This window comes from Miniopterus schreibersii (genome assembly GCF_964146895.1).
Source record: "Miniopterus schreibersii genome assembly, chromosome: 12".
Taxonomy (NCBI): Eukaryota; Metazoa; Chordata; class Mammalia; order Chiroptera; family Miniopteridae; genus Miniopterus; species Miniopterus schreibersii.
The window spans coordinates 17729869-17752860 of NC_138112.1; the positions used below are offsets into that span (position 1 = coordinate 17729869).

General features: G+C 36.4%; 1 protein-coding gene across 1 annotated transcript in view; it reads right to left on the minus strand.

The window, feature by feature from the left end:
* Nucleotides 1-22992, minus strand: part of CNTN5 (contactin 5) — a 968886-nt gene that overhangs the window by 285482 nt on the left and 660412 nt on the right. Inside the window, exon 8 of the mRNA XM_081155637.1 lies at nucleotides 7289-7492. Within this exon, the coding sequence (XP_081011763.1) occupies nucleotides 7289-7492 (204 nt within the window). The remainder of the gene's footprint in view (nucleotides 1-7288; nucleotides 7493-22992) is intronic.

Consider the following 22992-nt stretch of genomic DNA (forward strand, 5'->3'; position numbering starts at 1 on the left):
AAGTGTAGCAACAAAGACAGTTTAGATTCATCTGACAATCAGAAAGAAAGTCAGACTAAAATAACAGAACATACGTTTTTCTACCCTTACAAAACAAAACAACTTAAAGTTCATGTTTCTTATATTTAGAATGATATATTCACTATTACAATACCAGTTATCAAAAATTTACATCCTTTGAGATTTTATTTCCTGAATAACAATAAGAAGCTTTTATGTTGGAAACCAAGAAAAACCTAAATTACATACATATTTAGCAAATTTATCTCATTTGTAACCACTTAGTAAGTTATTCTACAAAGTTTCTAAGACATATTGAGAGTTGATGAAATAATGCAAAATGTTTTTCTTGATAATGATTGTTGGCTACATAGATAGAAATGCAAATTGTTTTTATAAATCTGTTTGAGGAGAAATTGAATTGTATGGAATGGCTGTCAAGAGCATCTGAACAAGTATTCCCCTTATTCAGAAATCAGCCAATGATTTTTTGATGTTTTTATTTCATCTGTATCACATCAACATGATAAGCTTCCCACAGAGACACAAAGAAAAATAAATAAAAGATTAATAAAAGCCAAATAAGTTTTTATATTCCTGCAAATTTTGACATAAAACCTTAATATTATTCAGCTTCTTTTGAATAGTTAAATATACTCTAGTAGGAGTGCTCTTGTCGAGTCCCCTCGAAACTATCCATAAATTGAAAGTTCTAAACAAAGACTAGAAGAAGAAAAAGTCCCCTGGGTTTAGGGTCAGGAATTTAATACACAAGGAGCAACATTTAGAAGAGAAAATGGAAAAATGAAGAATACCTAAGGCCATTTCAATTGTTATATTTCTTTGTGATAAGCAGACTGGTCAGGAAGCAAGAATGACTTTGCTGCATTGTACTGTGTGAGTGCCAAAACAAATTTCGGGGATCAGAAGCAGATCGACACGGCATCCATTCTGTCTATGCTTTTATCTGGTGCAAAGCAAATAGACAGGATTGGGGTGGAGCAAGGGTACATTTAAATTCATGTTTATGCCATCAATCGCTATTTTTGAATCAGTGACTGTGATCTTCAGTGCTGAATTACCCTCAGAATGCTGTTGAACAACCTAACCTGTTCTCTGGGGTTGGAGGGGAGTAGGTACCCCGATTAGTAGCTTTTGATACTTTTCATGTTGTAAATACTCCCATCATGGCTGACCTGAAGCTACCAAGAAGTGAAGAGATGCACACAATCAACTCTTGCAAGAAAGGAACAAGCCAGTTCCAACACACCACTAGAATAACCACAAATATTCCACAAGACAAGTAAAAAAAAAAAAAATTGCTCCAAATTTTTGTTTGTTCTTTGTATTAGTTTTTTATGGCTGCTGTAACAAAATACCACAAACTTGGTAGTTTAAAATGACATGCATTTATTTTCTTACAAGTCTGAAGTTCAGAAGTTCAAAATCAGTTTCATTTGGCTTCCATCAAGGTGGCCTGTCTTAGAGGCAAGGCCACCTTTCCTCTAGGAGGCTCTAGAGAAAATCCATTCCCTTGCCTTTCCATCTTTGAGGGCAGCATTTTTTTGCCTCCCTTAGCTCAGGGCCCCTTCCTCCATCTTCAAAGCGCATCACTCTAACCTCTAATTCCATCATCCCTTTACCTTCTCTCTTCTGGAGTCAAACCTTGCCCTGCCTCCCTCTGGTAGGAACACTTGGTGCTACATTTGGGGCTGGCCGCCGCAGTAATCCAAGTTAATCCAGGGTAGTGTCTCCACATCAAGATCCTTAATCCCATCTGCAAGGCCCCTTTACCTTGTAAGGTAACATTCAAAGTTTTTTGGAATTAGGATATGGGCCTCTTGGGGACCACTCTCACTACTCAGCCTACTGCATTCTCCAAGGCATGGCATTTAAAAATATTTTTCCATTGCTCTTAGGACCTGCATTATTCAGTAGTAAATTAATGGAGTTAATTCATTGGTTATGTAAGTAGATAATTCTGTATGTCATTTCCTTGTTGACACGATTCTTGCCTTAAAAACAAACCTGTTATCTACACATACTTTCTCAGTTGATGACTTTGCTTGTAGTTCATTAAAAAACAAAAATGCATTAGACTTTTCACCACTGAATAGCAGTTTATCTCCCCACTGTGACAACTGATAAATTCTTTAGCAAAGGCAATCTTTCTGCATGTGTTCTCAATGTCTTCCCACTCGCTTTCTCAATGACTCTCTCTGCTTCACTATCCAACTCCAGGGATGGGAAAAGGCCCCAGGGACTATTTCTGGTTGTGTGTTTTTCTTTAATTACTTTTTAAAAAGTTTCCTCTCTGTACCACTATATAGCCACTAGAGCTTTAAAGAAGGGGGTTGAGAGAATATGCCTTAGGAAGAAGAGAAATCTTATAAGAGAAGATCTCATCTGGATGAAAAGAGGAGTGGGGAGCCTGGTCCTATGCAGAGTGCATGGTGAGAGGATGTTCTGCTATATTTTCTTGAAGAATTAAACCTATTATCAGAACGTGGTGATCCTCTCTCTTTTTAGAAATGCACTTAATATCTCGTATATTAATAGAACTTCAACTTCTTTTTTAATGTTATATATATTTTCCACTCAAACACTTGTAAAGTTTTTCAGATAATGCCTCACATGTAGTAATAAACGTAACTGTTGATTAAATACAAATAAAACAGCAAAGAGTATCTTCAGAATTGGGCTGGGGATGCAAATGAAAGGAGAAAGGAAAGTATGAAGTTGCCACATTTAATACAGAGATAGTGAGACCCTACAGGGAAAATAGAGGCGACAGTGTTGTGAGGCAGAGGCAGAGATGCACAGCAGCTGTAGGAATGAAAGCTTGGTGAAAGAGAGATGTGGTTAGAGTGACGTGCTTAGTAAATGTTGCTGTGTTATGTGGCATGCCAGCACCTCATTCATTACCCCCAAACTATTAGTAAAACTCTGTATTACTCGTAAATGCTTTTGGAGCTAGATGTTTTTGATTTGATTTTTATTGCAATGAAATTGGCCTCCTGAGATACTGACGGCAGGCAGATCCTAGGATGCACAGTTATATTCACTATTCGGGGTAATATCCTACCTTGTATTATATTGTAAATTACCTGAGGATAGTTATTGCATTTTTTTCTTGTCTGTTGTAGCTCCACTATGTAGCAAATTATCTGACACTTAGTAGGTATGCAATACACATCCGTGAGTGTGTGAGGATAATTTGCCATAGTGCCAGCAGAAGGACTTGTGCACCAGTTCAAATAATCTTGGCCAAAATAATCCCTCCTGGAACTGCCACTGCGACCAAGTCTGTGCAGGTGGCATCAGTTTCACACAGTTGCAACTTGAGGGCCACCTGCAGGTGCACAGAAATTAACTGTCTGTGGAGCCACTGTCCCGGGCTGAGAGGTGAAAGTCCCATTGATAAGTCCTCCAAGGAGACTGTTCTGAGAGCATTTCATAAGGCTCTGGTCCTGTGGGATCAATCTCCAGCTGCCTGTAGAAGTGGTCATCTCCCTAAGGAAACCCACCTTTTCACTGTTTCACTCCTCAAACCCACTTCATTCCACATTCCTGCTTTCCGGGATAAATTCAGAGAAACTACCTACAAGCAAACTTTGTTTCCAGCTTTTCTTTAAGGGAATCCAAGACATTTCATAATAATTTTAAAGTAAAATTTTATTTGTACTTGAGAGGAAATAATTTGCCTATGTATATAGCCTCTATTATTTTTAGAAAGGTCTATTTTTTTCCCCCAGAGAAGTATAAAAACACAATGTTCTTGAAATGATTTTTATATCTAACTCTATAGTCACAGCAGATTAAATGTAATTTTTATATTCAAACCCCTGCAGAGGTGTTTGCCAAGTCTGCAGAAATATCTATTACAATGCCTGTCTCTGCACTGAGAGGTTTGTAAAACCCACCAGGAATTTCAGCTGAGCGTGGTGCAATAAATGGATCCATCCACAATCATACTCAATTTTTATTTTTAGACATAGTGTTTAATATATGCCATCTACTTGGGAAAACGTTCAGAAGTATGTCCTTCTTATGAACATACTTTTCAATTTTTGTGAAGAGAGACCAAATAGTGATATGAAAGTTTGTGATTTAAAAATGATTCTGGTCTAATTGATGCCCTTTATTTAGCATATTAAAAATGTCCTGGTTTTTTTTAACACATATTATCCTGGTATAAATTCTGTAATCACCCAATAAATTCAGTTGTTTTTTAATAGAAACTGTTAACTTAGACTTGTATATAAGCGTTAAGTATGAGAAGCCTGGAAATTGTGGTGCCCCTGTCTGTAGAACTGGTTCTCTTGTGAGGTGGGGATGGGGAGAAGGTGGGTAAAGTGTGTTGATGGTCCTCCTGGCCTTTTTGTTTTTTAATTTTCACTCTGGCCTGGAGCTGAACCCACCGCCCTTCTGTGCACCGATGATGCTCCGACCAACTGAGCCACTCGGGCCAGGGCAGTGCTCTGTGCTTTGATCTGACAGCAAGGAACTGCCTCTCAGGCTGTGGAATCGGTTTTGCCTGCATGCCGTCATTCACATTAAGAGCTTTAGCTTTCTATAAAAACCCCACTCATGTTGCTAAGAGACAAGCCCTTTGGTCTTCTTGCATGTAGGCATAGAGAAGAGAAGGGGGTTCCAATATTTCACTGAAATAGACGTTCAACATACATACCTTCAATCCCCCTCCGTCAGCCTCATTTTTCACATCCACCCTTCGCTCACTTTGATTTCTGAGTTTCTTCAGGCTTCCTCTGGGCACATGGTCTTTAGCCCTTTAAGCTCCTTTAGATCCCTTAAACTTTATTCCAAGTTTTAGTTTCTCTACCTGTATAACCTTTTAACTCACAACCTTCCTTATTTCTCCAGAAACAGTCTATCAGCGTCTCGGTTGTTAGTGAACTAACTGCTCCCTCTCCTTCAGCCTTCTCAGCGCATGTGCTTTGTCTTGTAAGGTCTCAGAGGGAGACAGGCAGCAACGTCACGCACCCAGTTTGCCATCCTGAGCTGCGTTCGGGCCTCTCCTTGTTCAAACACGCATCTCCTTGACACTCCAACACTTTTTTCCTATTATCTCTCTGAATTCTTATCATTATCTTTCGTAGGATTTTCACCCTTTACCCTTCCAATGCAATTTGTATTACTCAAGGCCTGTTCCTAAGCTAATATCTCTTCATCTCATGCTTTTTTTCCCTGGGGCATTTTTAGCCATACCAATGGTTTCATTTAACTTGATTAAACAAGAAGTATAGGTATTTTCTAGCATTATATGTGAACCTTATGAAGAAAAAACAGAGAAGTTACAAAGTTGGCTTTCAGGAGCGGGATTTGGTGGGAGGAAAGGATGTTTTTGTTTTTGTCTCATCCGAAACAACAACCTTAGATAATTTACAGAAAGCAGAAATGTAAGTTTTCTAACTCCTCTCACAAAATCTTAAGTAAGACTGTCATTGAAAGATGTAATTGAAATTTAGCAGATGTTTCCCGCCTGTATCTTTTTCACTTAAATGTTAACTTTAAAGTCACAATTTCATTTTACTTATTTGCATTTCTTTATGGAGCCTTTTATATAGTACTGCTCAAATAATGATTCTTTGAAAATATAGATGTTCACAAGAAAAGGTCAATAATATAAACTGCCCCAGTAAGTTCAATTAATATGATGACTAGAAAGAATTTATTAGTGACGTGGTATTGGTATGGAAGAAACAATGACTAACAGTGTAATGTTCTGAAAAGGCCGGAGGGAAGGGAAGCCAAGAAAGATAAAAAGGTAGTCGCAACAGGAGGAGAAACCATCTATTATCCCTATTGAGATAGGAAGAGGGAAGAACAGTATGAATGGAGGTGCAGTTAGATTCGAATTTTATTAGTAGGAAGATCAGTTTGGTACTTATATAGTTTTTGTGAAGAGGTGTTGGCTCATAGTCCAGTTTAAGGGAAGTAGAGAGGCTTCTAAAGACTTTGGGGAGAGTTACAGATGGACAATCCACAGACACTTAGTAGGACAGAGGAGCGATGTTGAACTCCCGTTTGTAGTTGGTGATTGTGATCCATGAGTCATCGTCTGTTCAGTGAACTATGCCAAAGCTTCCTCCCACTCCGGAGCCCCATGTTTAATTAATCATTAAATCCTGCTAATTCTACCTCCTTAATATCCCGGGCATGTTTCCTGCCCTCCAGCGCTCTTACCACTGCTTCCACTCTGTTCTTTATCACCTCTTCGCTGGCTGGTTGCAACATACTCTGAATTGGTCCCCAAACTTCCGTTGCTGTTTTCCATCTATTCCTCCATGTCTTTACCTAGCTATGTCCCTTCATCTCTCTAATATGGGCTTCCTCATCTCAGAAATAGATATTGCATTCATACTTTCTACCTGATAGGATTATTGCTATTATATGTACTTGTATTAGATTTACTATGAAGTCTAAATCTATAAGATGAAGAACTAAGTGGTAAGCAAGAATCCTGTGATATAACTTTGGTCATACATTCCAGCAGTATAGATTCTAAAACCAAGTATATGAAAGAATAGTGTTAAAATGTATTATTTTTCAAACTTCACAATAAGTATTTTCAAGCTTACTTCTTAATACTCATTTATAGGTTTTTTATTGCATGACAGAGCAAGCCACATATCATATATCAACTGTAATACAGCACTTGACTTCTTTAATGCAATGCTTAACTCTAAATGTCTGTAACTAGAAATGAGGTGTTTAAATCTGAAGATACTTTAGATAGATGGCAAAACCTATAATTATAGAATTATCATATCTGCCTGAATTGCACTTAAAAGTTAAAGTTCCAACTGTTCCTATTATTGGAAAAGTAATAATAACAATTATAACTATACCATGAAATATTAAAAGCCGAACATTCAATTTGAAGGTAGCTAAAATAAAAATGTGATGAAAAGTGAACCTATAAAATGCTTGCATTTCATGCACATGTGCTCTATAGAGGCACTAAAGAGCGAAGAAAAGAGCTGTGGAGTCTTTACTGCAGTTCATTTTCTCACATTCTCTCTCCCCTTTTTGGGCATTAGGGGGCGTTACATTTATCATTTCTCATCCACAGATCATCAATTTCTTATATCAAAATTTATATTCTACAGTATGCATAATCTCAGACTAAAAATATAGTTTCTAACTATGGCAAATGCCTTTTTATTTCTTTTGTGCTAGGTTCTAGGGCTGAGCAAAGCACTAATACGTCTTTAGTTTTCACGTCTGAGGTGGCTGCCCGGGTCAGCCGGGCCACACAACTTACCGTCACTGCGGAGAGTGAGTGGCGTTGGCGGGCTAAGCACTCGGGCGTTCGTCACCGTGTTTCTCACCAGACAGATATAGCTGCCAACATCTGATGTCTGCACTTTAGAAATGTAAAGGTTGCCCGTCTCCTGGGAAATGAACCGCCGGCTGTCTTCCGCCACAAAGGAAGGGAACTCGTTAAATACCCAGCTGTAGATGATCTCTGAAAATACACAAAATTCAATTGTTGAAAGATTATTTTACTAACAGTTATAGCTCAACTAACAAAGCCTTTACCAAATTCAGATATATTTCAAGGCCATACATATTTGATCCATTTAATCCAGATATCTATGTAATTTAATGATCACAGAAAGACCTGGAATGTTCAGTAAGGATGCTTAGCCTTTACTTATTTATTCATTCATTCATCCATTCAATTTCAATGTTTGTTGAATATGTCTTAGATGATTGGCACTATATAACACTAAAATTAAAAAGATGAGTTTTCCATTCTTAAAGACCAGTCTAATGGAAGATAGTTACCCAAATCTACAAAACCATGCGGAATAAAGAAATAAAAGTATATATTCTAGAGAAAGCATGGGAAAGGGACACTTAAACAACCATGTCGATCAATGAAAACTTTGATCTGAACTGAGTTAAGAGACACCCGAGCTACATTCATTTGCTCATTTGTTAACAAATATTGGTGAGGGTCATGATACATCAGCATTCTTCTAAGTGACAGAAAAAAAAAAAGAGGTCTGCGTTCTCATGGAGCTTTCATTATAGTGGGAAGAAATCGAAAATACAAGTAAGTGTGTATCAAGTGGTGATAAGAGCAGTGAAGAAAACAATCATGTTAAGAGAGCTAGAGCGTGACAAGGGTGAGAACAAGTGAATTTATATTTGAAAAGCTCTCCGACTGCTGGGCTGGGAAGAGACAGTCCGAGGACAAAGCAGGGACTGGGGGAGGGGAGCAGGGGGCATAGTGTCCACTAGTGTAAGAGGCTGTTTTCAAAACAGCCATGAAATATATAAATAATTTTCACGGCAGCAGTAGTTACAGTCGTGGTGAAGTGGTGAGAAGTGATTGGTTCGGATAAAAATGTGGTAGCAGAGTTGACAGCAATTGCTGATGAATTGTTATGAAATGTGAGAAAAAAGACACAGCCAAGGAGTAAGACTTTGAGCCTGAGTCACTGAGCGACTAGAAGAATAAGTTTCTCTTTACTGAAATGGGAAGCCTACAGAAAGAGCAGTTCTTTGGAGGGGTGGGGGGGTTAAATCGGTTTACATTTGACAGATTAAATTTGTCATACTATTTAGCATGAAACTGAGAAGGCAGTTGCAGGTTTAGATATGGAGGCCAAGGGAGAAAAGTGTGTTGGTGTTATAAGTTCAGAGTCTTAAAAGGCTTGTTGGAGCTGGCCAAGTGAAGAGTATATGGGGTGCTGAAGGTATTCCAGTTAGAGGGGACACATGTGGATGGTCATTCAGATGAAGAGTTGGATGGTAAGAGTGGACTGCCCCAAACAATTTTGTATTATTGGAATAAAAAGCTCAAGGAAAGGAGTGATCAGAGGAGAGGTTGGAGAACCTGGAGATAAATCCAAAGTACTAAGCACAGATGAACATGCTGTGTGTGTGACATTAAGGAGCCTGTGCTCTATCTTATATGCAGCGTGGCACCACTGGACATTCTCCAGCAAAGTGTTGTCGTGGATATGTATGTTAGTAGGTTATTCTGGTAATTCTGCAAATGTTGGGTTCAAGTAAGAGCAAGGCACAGAAACAAACAATAGGAAAATATTGCATACTGAAATGAGGGCTAAAAAAATCTGAATTAGAACCATGATTATAACAATGAGAAGAAGCATGTTTGTCCAATAAATATAGTGGGGATAAAACAAACTAAGAGATGAATAGTTCAGGAATATTTTCATATCTTCTTTGGGGGACTGGGTAGAGGATGACAGGAGTTCAGAATGGAAATGCACAAAATCAAGCTGGTTTAAGGAGGACAATCAGTTCATTTTTAGGGCATTTTCAGTTTGAGGCATGAAATCCAGGTAAGGAGCTCCAGGAGTTGACAAATATGTGTTTGAAATCCAGGAAAGGAAATTCATTGTGAAGGTTAAATTTGGAAGTTGTCAGTATATTAGTATAATTGAACCAAAGTAAGTAGATGAGATTAACTAGGGAGAAGAGGTGTGGTGAGAAAATAGTTCTCTGAAAGGCACACAAAAATCTAAATAAAGGCAAGAAAATGACCAAAAGGTGAAAGAAAAGAAACTATTGCAAAAATTCAAATAGAATAAAGAAAACGCAGTGTCATAGGCACCAATGGCTTACCCATTTCAAGATGGTTAAATCATGTCAAATAAGGCAAACAGACCAGTAAAATAAAGAAAAGTCACTTGCCCAGCTGGAATGGCTCAGTGGTTCAGCGTCAACCCCTGAGCCAGGAGATCACAGTCGTATTCCCAGCAAGGACACATGCTCAGGGTTCTGGTTCGATCCCCACTAGGGGGCCTGCAGGAGGCAGCAGATCAATGACTCTCATCATTGAAGTTTCTCTCTCCCTCTCCCTTCCTCTCTCTGAATTCAATAAAAAAATATTTTAAAATATTTTTTAAAAAGGAAAGAAAAATATCACTTAAGATTGGCGTTTGGAATATCACTGAATGTCAACTTGAACAGATTCGTGGAGATCAAAACCAGATTGCAATTGAGTTAACAGAAGATTGGAAACTGGAGATATTGTGTGTAACCTAATAACATTGAAATCTCACTAGATGTGACAATTACCTATGCTATGGTTGAAAGGGCAGATTCCAAGGCCCCCTTTCACCAGAATTATTTATTTAGTAACACTAGTTATAGCCGGTTCTCAAATAAAGTTATTTCGTTATAACCATTGAAGAGATGTCTAGGAACTTAACTCTCCTTTATATCAATTAGCTTATGGTAAAATTGACTTTGGTATTTGTAGTTTCACTTAAAACTGTTTCAAAGAATCTATCTACAATGTTAAGTGAGAACTTTACTTGAATTTTAACGAAGATCAATATGTGATTCTAATATACAATGGATTTTAGGAAGCCTTATTTCTTTTCATGCCATTCTTTTCTTTCCCTCCTTCCCTCCTTCCCTCCTTCCCTCCTTCCTTCCTTCCTTCCTTCCTTCCTCCCTCCCTCCCTCCCTCCCTCCCTCCCTCCTTTCCTTTCCCTTCCTTCCTTCCTTCCTTCCTTCCTTCCTTCCTTCCTTCCTTCCTTCCTTCCTTCCTTCCTTCCTTCCTTCCTTCCTTCCTTCCTTCCTTCCTCTCTTTCTCTCCACCTACCTACCTGCCTGTCATGAGTGGTTATAAATTCATTTATCACTCTGGCCCTGCCCAGGTTCCAATGGGAAGCCTGACATTTAATCAGCCTTTCTGGATACTCAAGCAGAGGCATGAAAATGATCCATTCATATTGAAAGTCAATGTAACTAATTTCTAAACCTTATCTATGGATCAATTAACTTTGAATAGAACCCCCCTCAAGTTATTACTATTTCCATTTAATATTTTATCTTAGCTGATTTACAACCAATGTAATGCATCCATTAAAGGTAAATCATTAATGTTCGTGAATATGTGTTTTAGAAAGGTGAGGCCTTAGGCTAATTCTTGAGAAGAATCAGAAACATTTTTATAGACATCATCTTAGGTAGGTGAATCCTACACAATCAAGTGATGAACATTAAAAATGGTATTACTTCGGTCCAAAATCCCCTTACTGATGGTTTAAAGTGAGCAAGTATTTACCTCTCTTTGAAGTCTGGTTTTCTCATTCAAAAAATAAGAATAATATTGTCAACTTCATAAGTTTTAAAATAAAATTATAACTAGAAACTTAACACATAATGAGTATTTATAAAATATGAAAGTTAACATTTTTGTTAGCCCCTCTCTCAAAAATTATTAGGTTAAGAGTTCTTTCTATGTGTTTCATTTAAATATGAGAAAACCAGTAAATAGGATCTAACATAATAGTGAAAGAATTATTAGTACTTAAATATTATTTGATCTGTTTTCCCTAGAAAATTTCAAAGATGAAATTTAATACTAAGCAAGATTTAGCCAATATTTAATACTCCTAAGGCCTTAGTTCTGGCAGATGCCCGAGAGTTTTGAAATGTTATATTAGCTTATAATTATAATACACATTTACAATGCCAAAAACTTTCAAATATTCTAACAAATATTTTACAAAGCAAACTCTTTTTCATAGCTAATTACCCACTTGGCAGTTTTTAGTGCACTTGATAGTTTACTAAAAATGTATTAATAGTATCCATGTGGCTTTACTCAAAGAAAGCCTGTAGACTATAATTGAAATACTTCATTCTGTTCTCACACTGCTCAGCTAGGCTCTAAATTCAAGGACTTCTCACACTTAACACTCTGAATTCTTCTAATTGTTATAAGAGTTTCATTTGTCATTTAAACATCGCTCACAGACGTTTTGATATTTTTGCAGTTTATTTTATACTAGATTTTACTGGAGTTATCTCAAATTTTGGTTTGTATTACTTGAAATTTGGGGAAAAGAAAGCAGTGAATAATTAAAGGAAAGTCCACCATTCACTAAAATACTATTTAAGTTATATTGACAGCGTTTGTTGAGTCAATGTTTTGTAAAATATTTTTAGAATAGGAAAAAAAAACCCTATTTACATAAAATTGGCATTTTTTCAAATTTTACAGGTAAATGAGTATTTGGGGGCTCAAAAATGCTTATTTCGTTTTTTAAATAACTTTTCAGTTTTACATAGCAAAGCATTTCATAATTCCAAGAAAGATACAAATTAGAAATGGTACACAGTAAAAAAGCTGACAGCCTGGATTTGGATTAGATGATGACTGTGCCAAGAATAAAAATATTGAACTGGACTAAATATCTTTTAGGATTCCTGTTTAACTTCTACTATTAAGTTTTTCATTTTCTATTAGCATTTATTTAATATCCTTTAAATTTTTTTCTTTACTATAAAAAAAACAAGTATTAATCTTATTTTTAATATTATGTTAGAGCCTGAGGTTTATAAAATAATTCAGGAAGGTAGTAAAACTCAGTCAGCTTTAGTGTCATTAGCACTCTCCCTCCCAGGAGCATGCCTTAGCCTTTCCCTTCCTCCTCCCACCCCCCAACACACATCCAGGTGCATTACCATTACCTTCCTCACTCCCAAGTTCATAGGGCCCTTCCTTTACCTCTATAACTTGATTCCTAAGCCCATTTCTTCTTTAGTCTTTCGTTTATTATACCACTTTGTTTCACAGCAATTGTGCTGTGACCCTAAAAATAACTTAATACAAGCTGATTGCTATTAAAGTTTTAATATTATTATTCATTTCAGAAGAATATTGAGTCTTTTTGATTAATTGTAATTTTTCCCATTTTTCTAAGGTTCTCTTGTAATAGCATGTTTAGTTCAGACAATTGAACATGTTTTAGAAGTTCTCGGTACAATTCTTCAGGGAGCACTCTCCACTTCAGCAGACAGTGACTACTTTTTGAAATACCCCATGCATTCTAGGTTGTAAGACTCTCTCAAGGATGCTTGAGCATAGGCTTCTACCAAGAGCCCCACTTGGGGTATATCTACTTGGGATCAATTTTTATATGAAATCTCACTAGTGCATTTTTGTTACTATATAGTACTATACATTTGGCCTACCGTCCCATGGGCTGTGTTGGCTTGAAGTTTCGGTTTCTCCAGGGAGAATTATTTTGTCTTTCTTCCTGAGTCAATGAGAGTCATTCAGTTAACTGAGGGCTGGCATGGTGCAGACACTGCTATTCTAACTCCCCTTCTCGGGCAGGCCCAAAGATGTGTTGTTTACCCCAGCACGAACATTCATTGTCAAGCTCCTAGCCTTCAAGGCCTGTTTTCATGACATATAAACAACCCACCTTGCTGCCAAGATCTTCTCAGGATTAACACTATTCCTGGGTTTTAATTAGGATTTTAGCCCTGGATTTCAGTTCTTGTTTATTTCTGACACCTGGGGATTTCTTTGTCTTTCTTGTGAGCTTAACTGTATATTGAAATTTTCTTTACCCATCATTTCTAAATTTTGGTAGGAGGAAAGTTTCTAGGTTGGCCCTGTCTAGTCCCCTAATTGAATTCCAGGCTTTATGACTTTATGCATTGCAGACTTTCAACACAATTGCTGTAATTGATTCAGTGTCACAAAACAGGCGATCTCCTCTTTGCTCCCCTGACACAAAGGTGATTACTTAAATGCTATATTTCCACAGTTACAGGGTATAAAAACAGGAGTATCCATATGGACAATGATACTCATTTCTCATAATTGAAGTGGCATTAATAATAACAAATAAAAAAGTGTGAGAAAGGAGACTCAAACAGCACACGGGACGCTCGAAAGCCCTTGAAAACAATTTTAGTAAATAATTATCTGCGATTGATTTCAACATTCTTTAATATAACTACACGTCAGAAAATAACCATTCTTCCTAATAATGTGTGTACACATAAGAAGCTTTGGGTCAAAGGATTTGCAGAGAACACAGAGAATACAGCATCTGAGTTGTTCACTGACCCAGTTTATAATGTGACTTTCTTAGGGAGCTTATTTTCTTTATCATTGTTAGCTATAAAAAAGGGATACCTAAAAACCAGAAGCTTCTCTATTTTTATAAGATGCTCAGTTTTATGGTTTATGGTAAAAATGTCACTTACGGGGTATTTGCCAAAATACCTGATCTTACCATTTTTTGGTTATTCCTGTAATGTGAGATTTAATATTATATCTGTCAAATAACTATAATTATAATTTTTTCATTAGTACAAAAATATATTTTTGTTTGATTTCTTAAAAGTTTGTTTTGTACTTATAGCTTGATATATTTTTGCATTAATTTTTACTAGATGCTGCTTAGCAGAATATATGTCATAAACATTTTAATATTTACTAATTGCTTTGTAATAATATTTGTTTTTATAATCCCATCATCTGTTATGAATCTTCTTTCCCCTTTTTGATGAATTAATTGATGTAAAAATACTTGACTAGGGAAACTGAGTTAATTAATGGCAGATGCAACATATCTTTAGAAATTTTTTTTTATAATGTCTTTTTTTTAACTATATCTTTATTGATTTCAGAGAGAGGAAGAGAGAGGGAGAGGGAGAGAGAAACATCAATGATGAGAGAGTCATTGATCATCATTGATCGGCTGCCTCCTGCACGCCCCCGACTGGGGATCGAGCCCGCAACCCGGGCATGTGCCCTGACCGGGAATGGAACCATGATCTCCTGGATCCTAGGTCAATGCTCAGCCTCTGAGCCATGCCCAGCCCGGCTGTCTTTAGAAATTTGCACTACAATTATTTGTTTTCAGGATATTTTTAGCTGATGCTATCGTTTTGGGTTTTGGAATTAATGATATCATAAAATACTTGTAGAGAATTGTCCTATTAATTACCTATTACCACTGATCATAAAGGGATACAACCTGAAATTAGTAGAAAATATCTTTTTACATTGCTGATTTATGCCTTCACTGTGATAGAAAATGCCATTGTTAGCTACATCAAGTACTCTTGGCAGGGCAGAGACCAAATCTACTTTCTTTACCACTGTATATCCTAGAACCCAACAGGATGCCTGGTGTGTAGTTGCTAAATAAATATTTGATAAATAAGTGAATAGTTAGCATTACAAAAATCTATATATGCATTTTAATAAATCTGTAAATTTTAATGAGTGATTTTTTAAAACATTTTAAACTATTGCAAATTTTCTAATACCTACATGAACTTGTTTGACCTTGAGAATATGAGTGAAAGATGATATTTGAAGTTGAGCTAAAGACAGATGCTGAGAAATAATGTAGGCTGTTTTAAGAATCTGTAATGTACTGTCGATGAACAAAAGAGAAAGGGTCGTGTTTACAAAGTGACTCTTAAGTGTTTTCAAGTATTACGAGGCAAATTGAGTGCAGGTTGAAGGCCCATAAAATGTTAAGGTGGTTCACTCTCAGGTTAATAGCCTCTGTGGATGGTCAGTCATTTCACCTCTGCTTGATCACTTCCACTGACACTTTGTTGAGGAAACTGCTTTGATAGTTTTAGTTATGAAATGGCTTTCAGATTTGGGATGGGAACTGAGATCAAGACAACCAGGAATATCAATAAGTAGGTAAGTAGTGATATATTATTATATGCAAAGTGCTGGTCAGGGCATTACGGCGCTGTAAGGGGGCGGGCTGGGGAAGGAACTAGCTTGAATTTACTGTAAGTCACACACTTGGCACATTTTTCCTCCCTGACACATGCAGATGAGAAGGCAGCGTCTTGAGCAAATAAGACTGTGGACCCTGGACTTACAAAGACCAGAGTTTCAGGAATGGCCGCACGATCTACCAACTACGGACCTTTGGGCAAACTGTTTAATTTCACTAAAGCCTTAATCTTCTCATCTGTAAAACTCAATTAATGTAGGCAATTGTAGGTTAAATTTTATATTACATGTAAGGTTAGTACAACTGGAGGTAGCTATTATTATCATTATCATTATCTTTAACATCAAAGGTCTGAGGCTCAAATAGATGACGGAACCAGTGGAAAACTGCAGCTGATAAATGTCAGGAAAAATTCACCTTTGTCTGACCTACTCTAAGCCTATATTTTATCATTATATCCTACTGCTTCAGTTATTTTTATCCTAATCTTGCAGAACCTCAATTTCAGTATCCATATAATGAGACAAGCAATGTATATGTTTTGTGGTTGTGCTGAGGATTACATAAGCCATTTATTTTAAAAATTATTGTTATTGTTTTAAATTCTCACCCGAGGATATTTTTTCCATTGCTTTTCAGAGAGAGTGGGAGGGGGAGAGAGAGACAGAGAAAGAGAGAGAGAAACATCGATGTGAAAGAGACTCATCGATTGGTGGCCTCCTGCACATGGCCCGACTTTGGCTTGGGATCGAGCCTGCAACCGAGGTACATGCCCTTGGCGGGAATCAAACCCCAGACACTTCAGTCCACAGGCCGATGCTCTAACCACTGAGCCAAACTGGCTAAGGGCCATACGCCATTTAAATGACAGTGTTCAAAATGAAGGATGGATAGCTATTGGGTGACCTACTACTATAAGCCACCTGCTATAATGCAGCATTGGGTACAGTGCAGATTCACCTTGAACCTTGTAAAGGTGGATGTAGTTTCCACAAGTGTGGAAAGTTTCACCTGTAAAATATAGCCTGAGGCAAGGATCCCAAGAGTAACAATAGAATAAAGCTGTGTAACTGACGGTTGGTTAGTGCCTATAGAATCAAGATATTTTCAAAGATGTGAAGAATGCAAGAGAGAACATCTGTCATGTATTTTAAAAAATGAAATTACCTTAATACAAAGACAGGCTGTACTGTTGCATTACATTTTAGTTATCTTGGTTGAACAAAACAAAATACTAATTCTCCTTTTTTAAAGTTTTCCAGGCATGTATTTTCATTATGTTTGTTACTTGGAGTCAGAAGCAGCAGAGTTCTGCTTGAAACTTATGTCACCAAGACAAAGTAAAATTTTATGTGCATATAATTCAAAACACCTTTAGCAAAACAAAATATAAAGTAAAGAATATTTATAATAGAAACAGTAGTAAACTGGCATTCTCTCAGAATCTACAACTCAAACTACTTCGAGTAAGTGAATTCCAAGTTCCAGAGTTCAAGTGATTACGCACCCTGGGTGACAGTAGCTATTTTTATTTCCCTGTGGAATGCTTCACACTGCAGAGGACTTTTTAATCCCAGGAGCCCTGTGTCTGGATATAAAGGTCATTACTAACACTTTTCAAAATGCAGCCTAAATTTCTTGCTTTGCTAAGGGGTTTTAAAATTATATTTATTAAATTGTAAACTCCATCAGGTCAGGGACCAGGATTTACTCAACAGTGTGACAGAGTCAGTGGCCCAAGTTCAATTTAGGCTTCAAATTTTGCATGAAAAATCATTTGCTCTAGACTTCCCACAATTCATTGCTAATACTCACAGATCCCAGCCCTTCAACAAGAGAATATCTGGGCCCTAGGATTTTGCCAGGAAATATGACCTTGCTGTGCTTATCAAAATTATGAAGAGCTTAAGCTTAAAGAAGAGATGCATAGGGAATTACTGGAAGACTGTGTAGTGTATCCATCAGACATGACCAAGGTAATCTAAGAGTTTATCCTAACTAACTCAGAATATTAGACAGCTTAATAATAACAGCAGTAATAGTGAACATATACTGTCTTAGGTCAGTTTCCCAGAAAGAGAGTCTGAGAAGCAGATTCTTTTGAATGTGATTTATTGATAGAGTGTTCCCAGGATTAAACAGGATAAGGTAAGGAAAAAATAAAAAAGCTAAGCAAGGATGTGGCTCCCTACCAGAGATTAGTTTCGGACTAATTCCACTTGGGGATCTGGACTAATTCCACTGTAGATTTGGTGAGTGAGTCAATAGAAGAGAAAGAGAATCAGTCTTTCGTGCTCTCCTCCCCTGCATCAGTCAGTTACTGGCTGCAGGCCGGGGGAGTGAGGGGCAGTAAGGGCAGGGGATTTCCTAGAAAATGGAAATTCTTTGGAGAAGGGAGAGCTCCTGGATGGATGCCTTTACCAGATGAAGGAGTTCTGGGTGTAGCACCAACAGGATCTAGTAAACCTGTATAGTACTTAGAATGTTCCAGACTGTGGTCTATGTACATTAATCTATTTAATCTTTACAGGGATAGGCAATCCCATGAGAAAAGTAAGATATAGAGATCAATAACTTGACCAACAATTCTTGCTGATCATAAGTCTTTATTCAAAAAAGATAAACCTGATTAATAGTGGTTTCAAGCATTATTAGATTGTTATATATGTTATGGACTCTACTTTTGCCAATTAAAACTTTGATGCTGCATAAAGCAACTAATCAGTGCAATGTCTAAATTCCACCCACCAGGCAAAAGCAGGTTGCTTGAAATTCTTATTGACCATTGAGTCACAATAGACTTAAACTGTGGTCACAGAGCCACAAGTCTTAACTATGTAAAGTGGTAAGGATGTGTCCTGTTAACATAGACACCTATTGCAAATTAGCAGCACAATGTGTCATTCATAGGGGTAGAAACAATATTAATGCATGATTACAAACACGGATACTTATTCTTGACTTCCTTAGGATTTACAGAGTTTTAAAAATATTTAACCAAAAAAGTCCCATACAAAAATAATCCAGTATTTTCTGGAATTAATAGGAGTCCACAAATTGGCAGTCCTTGATGGGTAGATAGCATTAATCTTGGGCAACGTTCCAGGGGAAGAAAAATGGAAATCTTGGTTAGCAAAATACAGTTTTATCATTTTTCTGTTTTATTTAGTAAAATGTCTTTTATCCAAAAGATATTTGTCATTTGTATATAACTAAAATAATTAAATTTTAATTTAGCTCTTTGCACTAAGGCAAAAGAAAATTAGAAACACTCAACAGTTTTCATTGACAGTGAATTTTAAAAGATATATTTACTTCTTTTAATTTCATGCTATGCAAATTTGATGGTGCAAATTTAAAGATTTATAGCAGGATAAATATTAACAGAAACAAATGTAAGTTTAATAAATTACCCCCCTTCTGGGTAGGTGAGCCACAGAGGACAAAACCCTCTAAAGTTGTGATTTGCCTAAATTTTGCATGCTAAATGTGGACCTTTGGTTGCATATGCATTACATTTATCATATAGGTATAGTAGAAAATCTTCAGGGAAGATAAATTATTATGACGAGATTCTCTGCCGCTCAACTTCTTACACTCAATGTAATTTTTCATAAATGTTCTTTGTGCTTTTGTGGCTTAACTAATGCTCATTAATCCTTCATGCAAATCTTTAATGAAGGTAATTTATTTGTCACATTGCTATGCACCATATAGAAATAGCAGGTATTGTCTATTTATCAAAAGGCACTGAGATGGTTTATTTTCTGCTCTGGAGATTTGTCCCTATGGCTCACCTACTTCAGAAAAAAAATTCTAATCATAAAATACATATTTATCTCTGTTGACATGTAATCACTGTAATAAATCTTTAAATTTTTATTTATATGAATTCATATAGCATGAAAATTTGGCTATTTTTTTTACTTGATTGAAAAAAATAGAAAAGTTTGTATAAATTACACTACTAATATAAGTGATACAAGACGTATTTAAAATTTACTCTAATCCTACAAGAGATTTTTCTGCAAAAATAAGATGGTTTTTGGTTTTTGTTTTTGTTTTTTAATATATCTTTATTGATTTCAGAGAGAAGAAGGGAGAGGGAGAGAGATAGAAACATCAATGATGAAAGAGTCATTGATCGGCTGCCTCCTGCAAGGCCCCCACTGAGGATCGAGCCCACAGCCCGGGCATGTGCCCTGACCAGGAATCAAACCCCGATCGCCTGGATCCTAGGTCAATGCTCAACTGCTGAGCCACACCTGGCCAGGCAAATAAGATGGTTTTTGATTTTTATAAATATGTTTGTACCTTAGCCTTCAAATGTTAATCTTTTCTAATTATATATTATCAAAATTTGTGAACTGGACTTTATGAAAAAGTTCAGAATTGAATAATAGGGAATTTTGAGAAATAAAAGAACATATTAAAAAAGAAGGAATATACCTTTAAAAATTGATATATTTACAGTAATTAAGATTGGCCATTATTTTGGGCCTAATATTCACATTAGAGATGAATGTTAGATATTCAGAAATATGTGGCATGTATTATTATGGAAGTAAAAGATTTGAGTGGAAAAAAATATGTTAATATCCCCTGAATCAATTGGCTTTTCATATTTCCCTTTTACCTTTTTATTTATTTGTCCAAAAGGTTTCCAGATTTCAGTTTCCTGAACTGGCTTTTTTTGGTCAGTTCCTATGTTGCCTTAATCTTTAACCCTTCCTCAAATTCCTGAACACAGAAGGTATTTACTTCTTAAAAACCATACTTATTCAGACTTCTTTGTTGAGTATCAATTACTTAGATATGTTCTGTGTTTTTTCCACAGAAGTGTGAGCTCTGAGATGTATTTTTCCCCTAAGCAACTGTTCCTAGCTTGTTGGTTCATTAATAATTCTGGTGATTAACTCAGTGACATTTTCCCAAGTCACAAGACTACTAGGAACTATAATAGCTGAAATAAAAATACTACAATTTTCTTGGAGCCTAGAAAGGTTAAATGATATTATAGTTTTAGAAATAGGAAAAATAAATGTCTGTAGGGATTACTGCAAATTTCAAGAATTTAAACTAGCTGTTAGGATGATAAATTCACTCAGAAACCACTGATTTAGGAGCTGACAGTTCAAGGTGAAAATGAGGGGCTCTTATTTATAGGGATCACCTGAAGAAACAGTCTGCATACCAATTGCTCAAATTAAAATCAAGAAATATCAGATACGCCATATCAGAGAATAGGCAGGGCAGAAGAATATATATATGTGTGTGTGTGTGTGTGTGTGTATATATATATTTTTTTTTTTTTAAAAACTGCTAATACCTATTCTTTATGCTTACTGGAAGGAAATGATTAAAACAATGGTAGTACTAACATGAATCATGTCATATTAGAGCGCAAGATGCACATTAAGTGCCCAGCTTCCTACTCCAGTTGGGACCTCTGTGTAAGAATCGAGCTACCTGGGCCCAAGTCTGTGAGCACCTGTACAGGTGTAAGGTAATGGGGCACCATGGAAAAGATCATGGACTTTACACCAATGCAAAATATGCATTTGGATACTTGCACTAACTATCACCTAGCAGCTGTGCCTTTTTCAGCTAATTACCTGACTTCTTCAGTTCTGTTTGTTCATCTGTCAAATAACAGCAATAACATGTAGCTCATAGGATTTGGGGAGAAATTTTAGAAGAAATATTAACATAATTTTAGGAAAATAGTAAGTGTTCACAAATGGTTATTATTATCTAAAGTGCTACATTAGCATATATATATACATATATATATGTATATATATGTTTCTAATTGGTTGACTCCTGCAGGACAAGGTGAGTTTTCTGAGAACAGAAACCTTCCCTATTTCATTCACTGCCATATCCCTCAGGATTCTGAAAAGTGGCTGGTGCACCATAACTAACTGTTGAATGAATAGAGAAGGAATGTGGCAGTGAAAATATTTTCTACTATGTGTACAAAATATGAATCTAACCTGAATCTCTTGATTAAAATATTGGGCACAGCTCTCCCATGTATAAGGTGATAAATAAAATAATTAAAATGATTTATGAGGAAGTTTTTCAGAACCCCTGAGAATACATGCAGCCTACTGTATATGTAGATATGTGATAAGCATGTGAGACTTGAACAAATACCAATATTATAGACAATTTGCTGGGCTTTATAGAGCCAACTAGGTTGGCCTAAAGTAAAAAAAAAATTATAGATGTCACCGTATGTTATTAGCTGTTTTCACAAATGTTGGAAGTGAAAGAGAAAATGAATGGACCAAGAATTTTAAATGGTGAATTAGGAGAGCCTATAAGCACAGTTCCAAAATATATTTCTTTTGCATTTTTTATTCCACTCAAGACTACTGGCTCAAAATTTGTGGTGAAGGCTTGTTAACAAAAGCCATGTCAACCTCATTTTTTAAATTAGTTATTTTGCTATTGGGCCACTATTTTGGAATTTTGCCTCTTTGTGCAGTGTTACTTTTAACTTAACCTGAGCTTTTACTTTAATTACAAAGAGATGACATCATAATGAATGCTTTCATTTATCTGGAGAAAAAGCACATGCCTCAGAGTGCTGGATCTTTGCTGTAGAATGGCTGCAACACAGCACTGATTTTATTAAATCTGTAATGAAGTCCTCAGATAGGAGTGTCACAATTTTAAAACACAGCGTGAGAGCTATACTTCATAAGTGGACAAGCACTCTCCTACACCGATATTTCCATCAATGATTGCATCAGGGGGAAAAATTAAAGTGCACATGTGGAAGTTGACCAAGGAGATCCAATAATGTTGACATTGTTGTAATACTATGCCTAAATGAGACTTTATGATTAGATAATGTAGAAGTATCTTTATGAGAACACCAGGGTGTTGGCCTGTATGGGACCATTCCAATTTTAATAACTTTGAAATGCCATCTTCTTCTTTGCTCATCTCCTATGGCTTCCTTTTCCCATTTTACTCTTATCAAATAGCAGTTCATTAGTTTACTCAGCATCTTTATTTCTGAGGGTGAGTACTCTCCAGTAATACTAATATTTTGAGGAATTAAAAGGTAAAGAGTACTAATGGCATGAACTTATTGCTGATATAAAATATCTTAATTCAGTAAGCTTCCTATCCTTGAGATCAAGGTTTCTGAGTCTCAGCACTATTGACATTTGGGGCCAGATAATTGTTGTGAGAGACAGTCCTCTGCAATGCAGGATGTTTATTAATGTCCCTGCCTCTACCCTCTACCCATTAGATGCCAATAGCATCTTATCACACCCCCCACCTTTGCCCACCCCAGTTATGAAAATCGAAAATGTCTCTAGGCATTGCCAAACATCCCCTGCAGGTGGGGGGAATCATTTATGTTTGAGAACCACTAATCCAGATTAATCTAGAAGTGATATATTCTTGTTAACCAGCCATTTGAGTTATTTGATAATTGTTA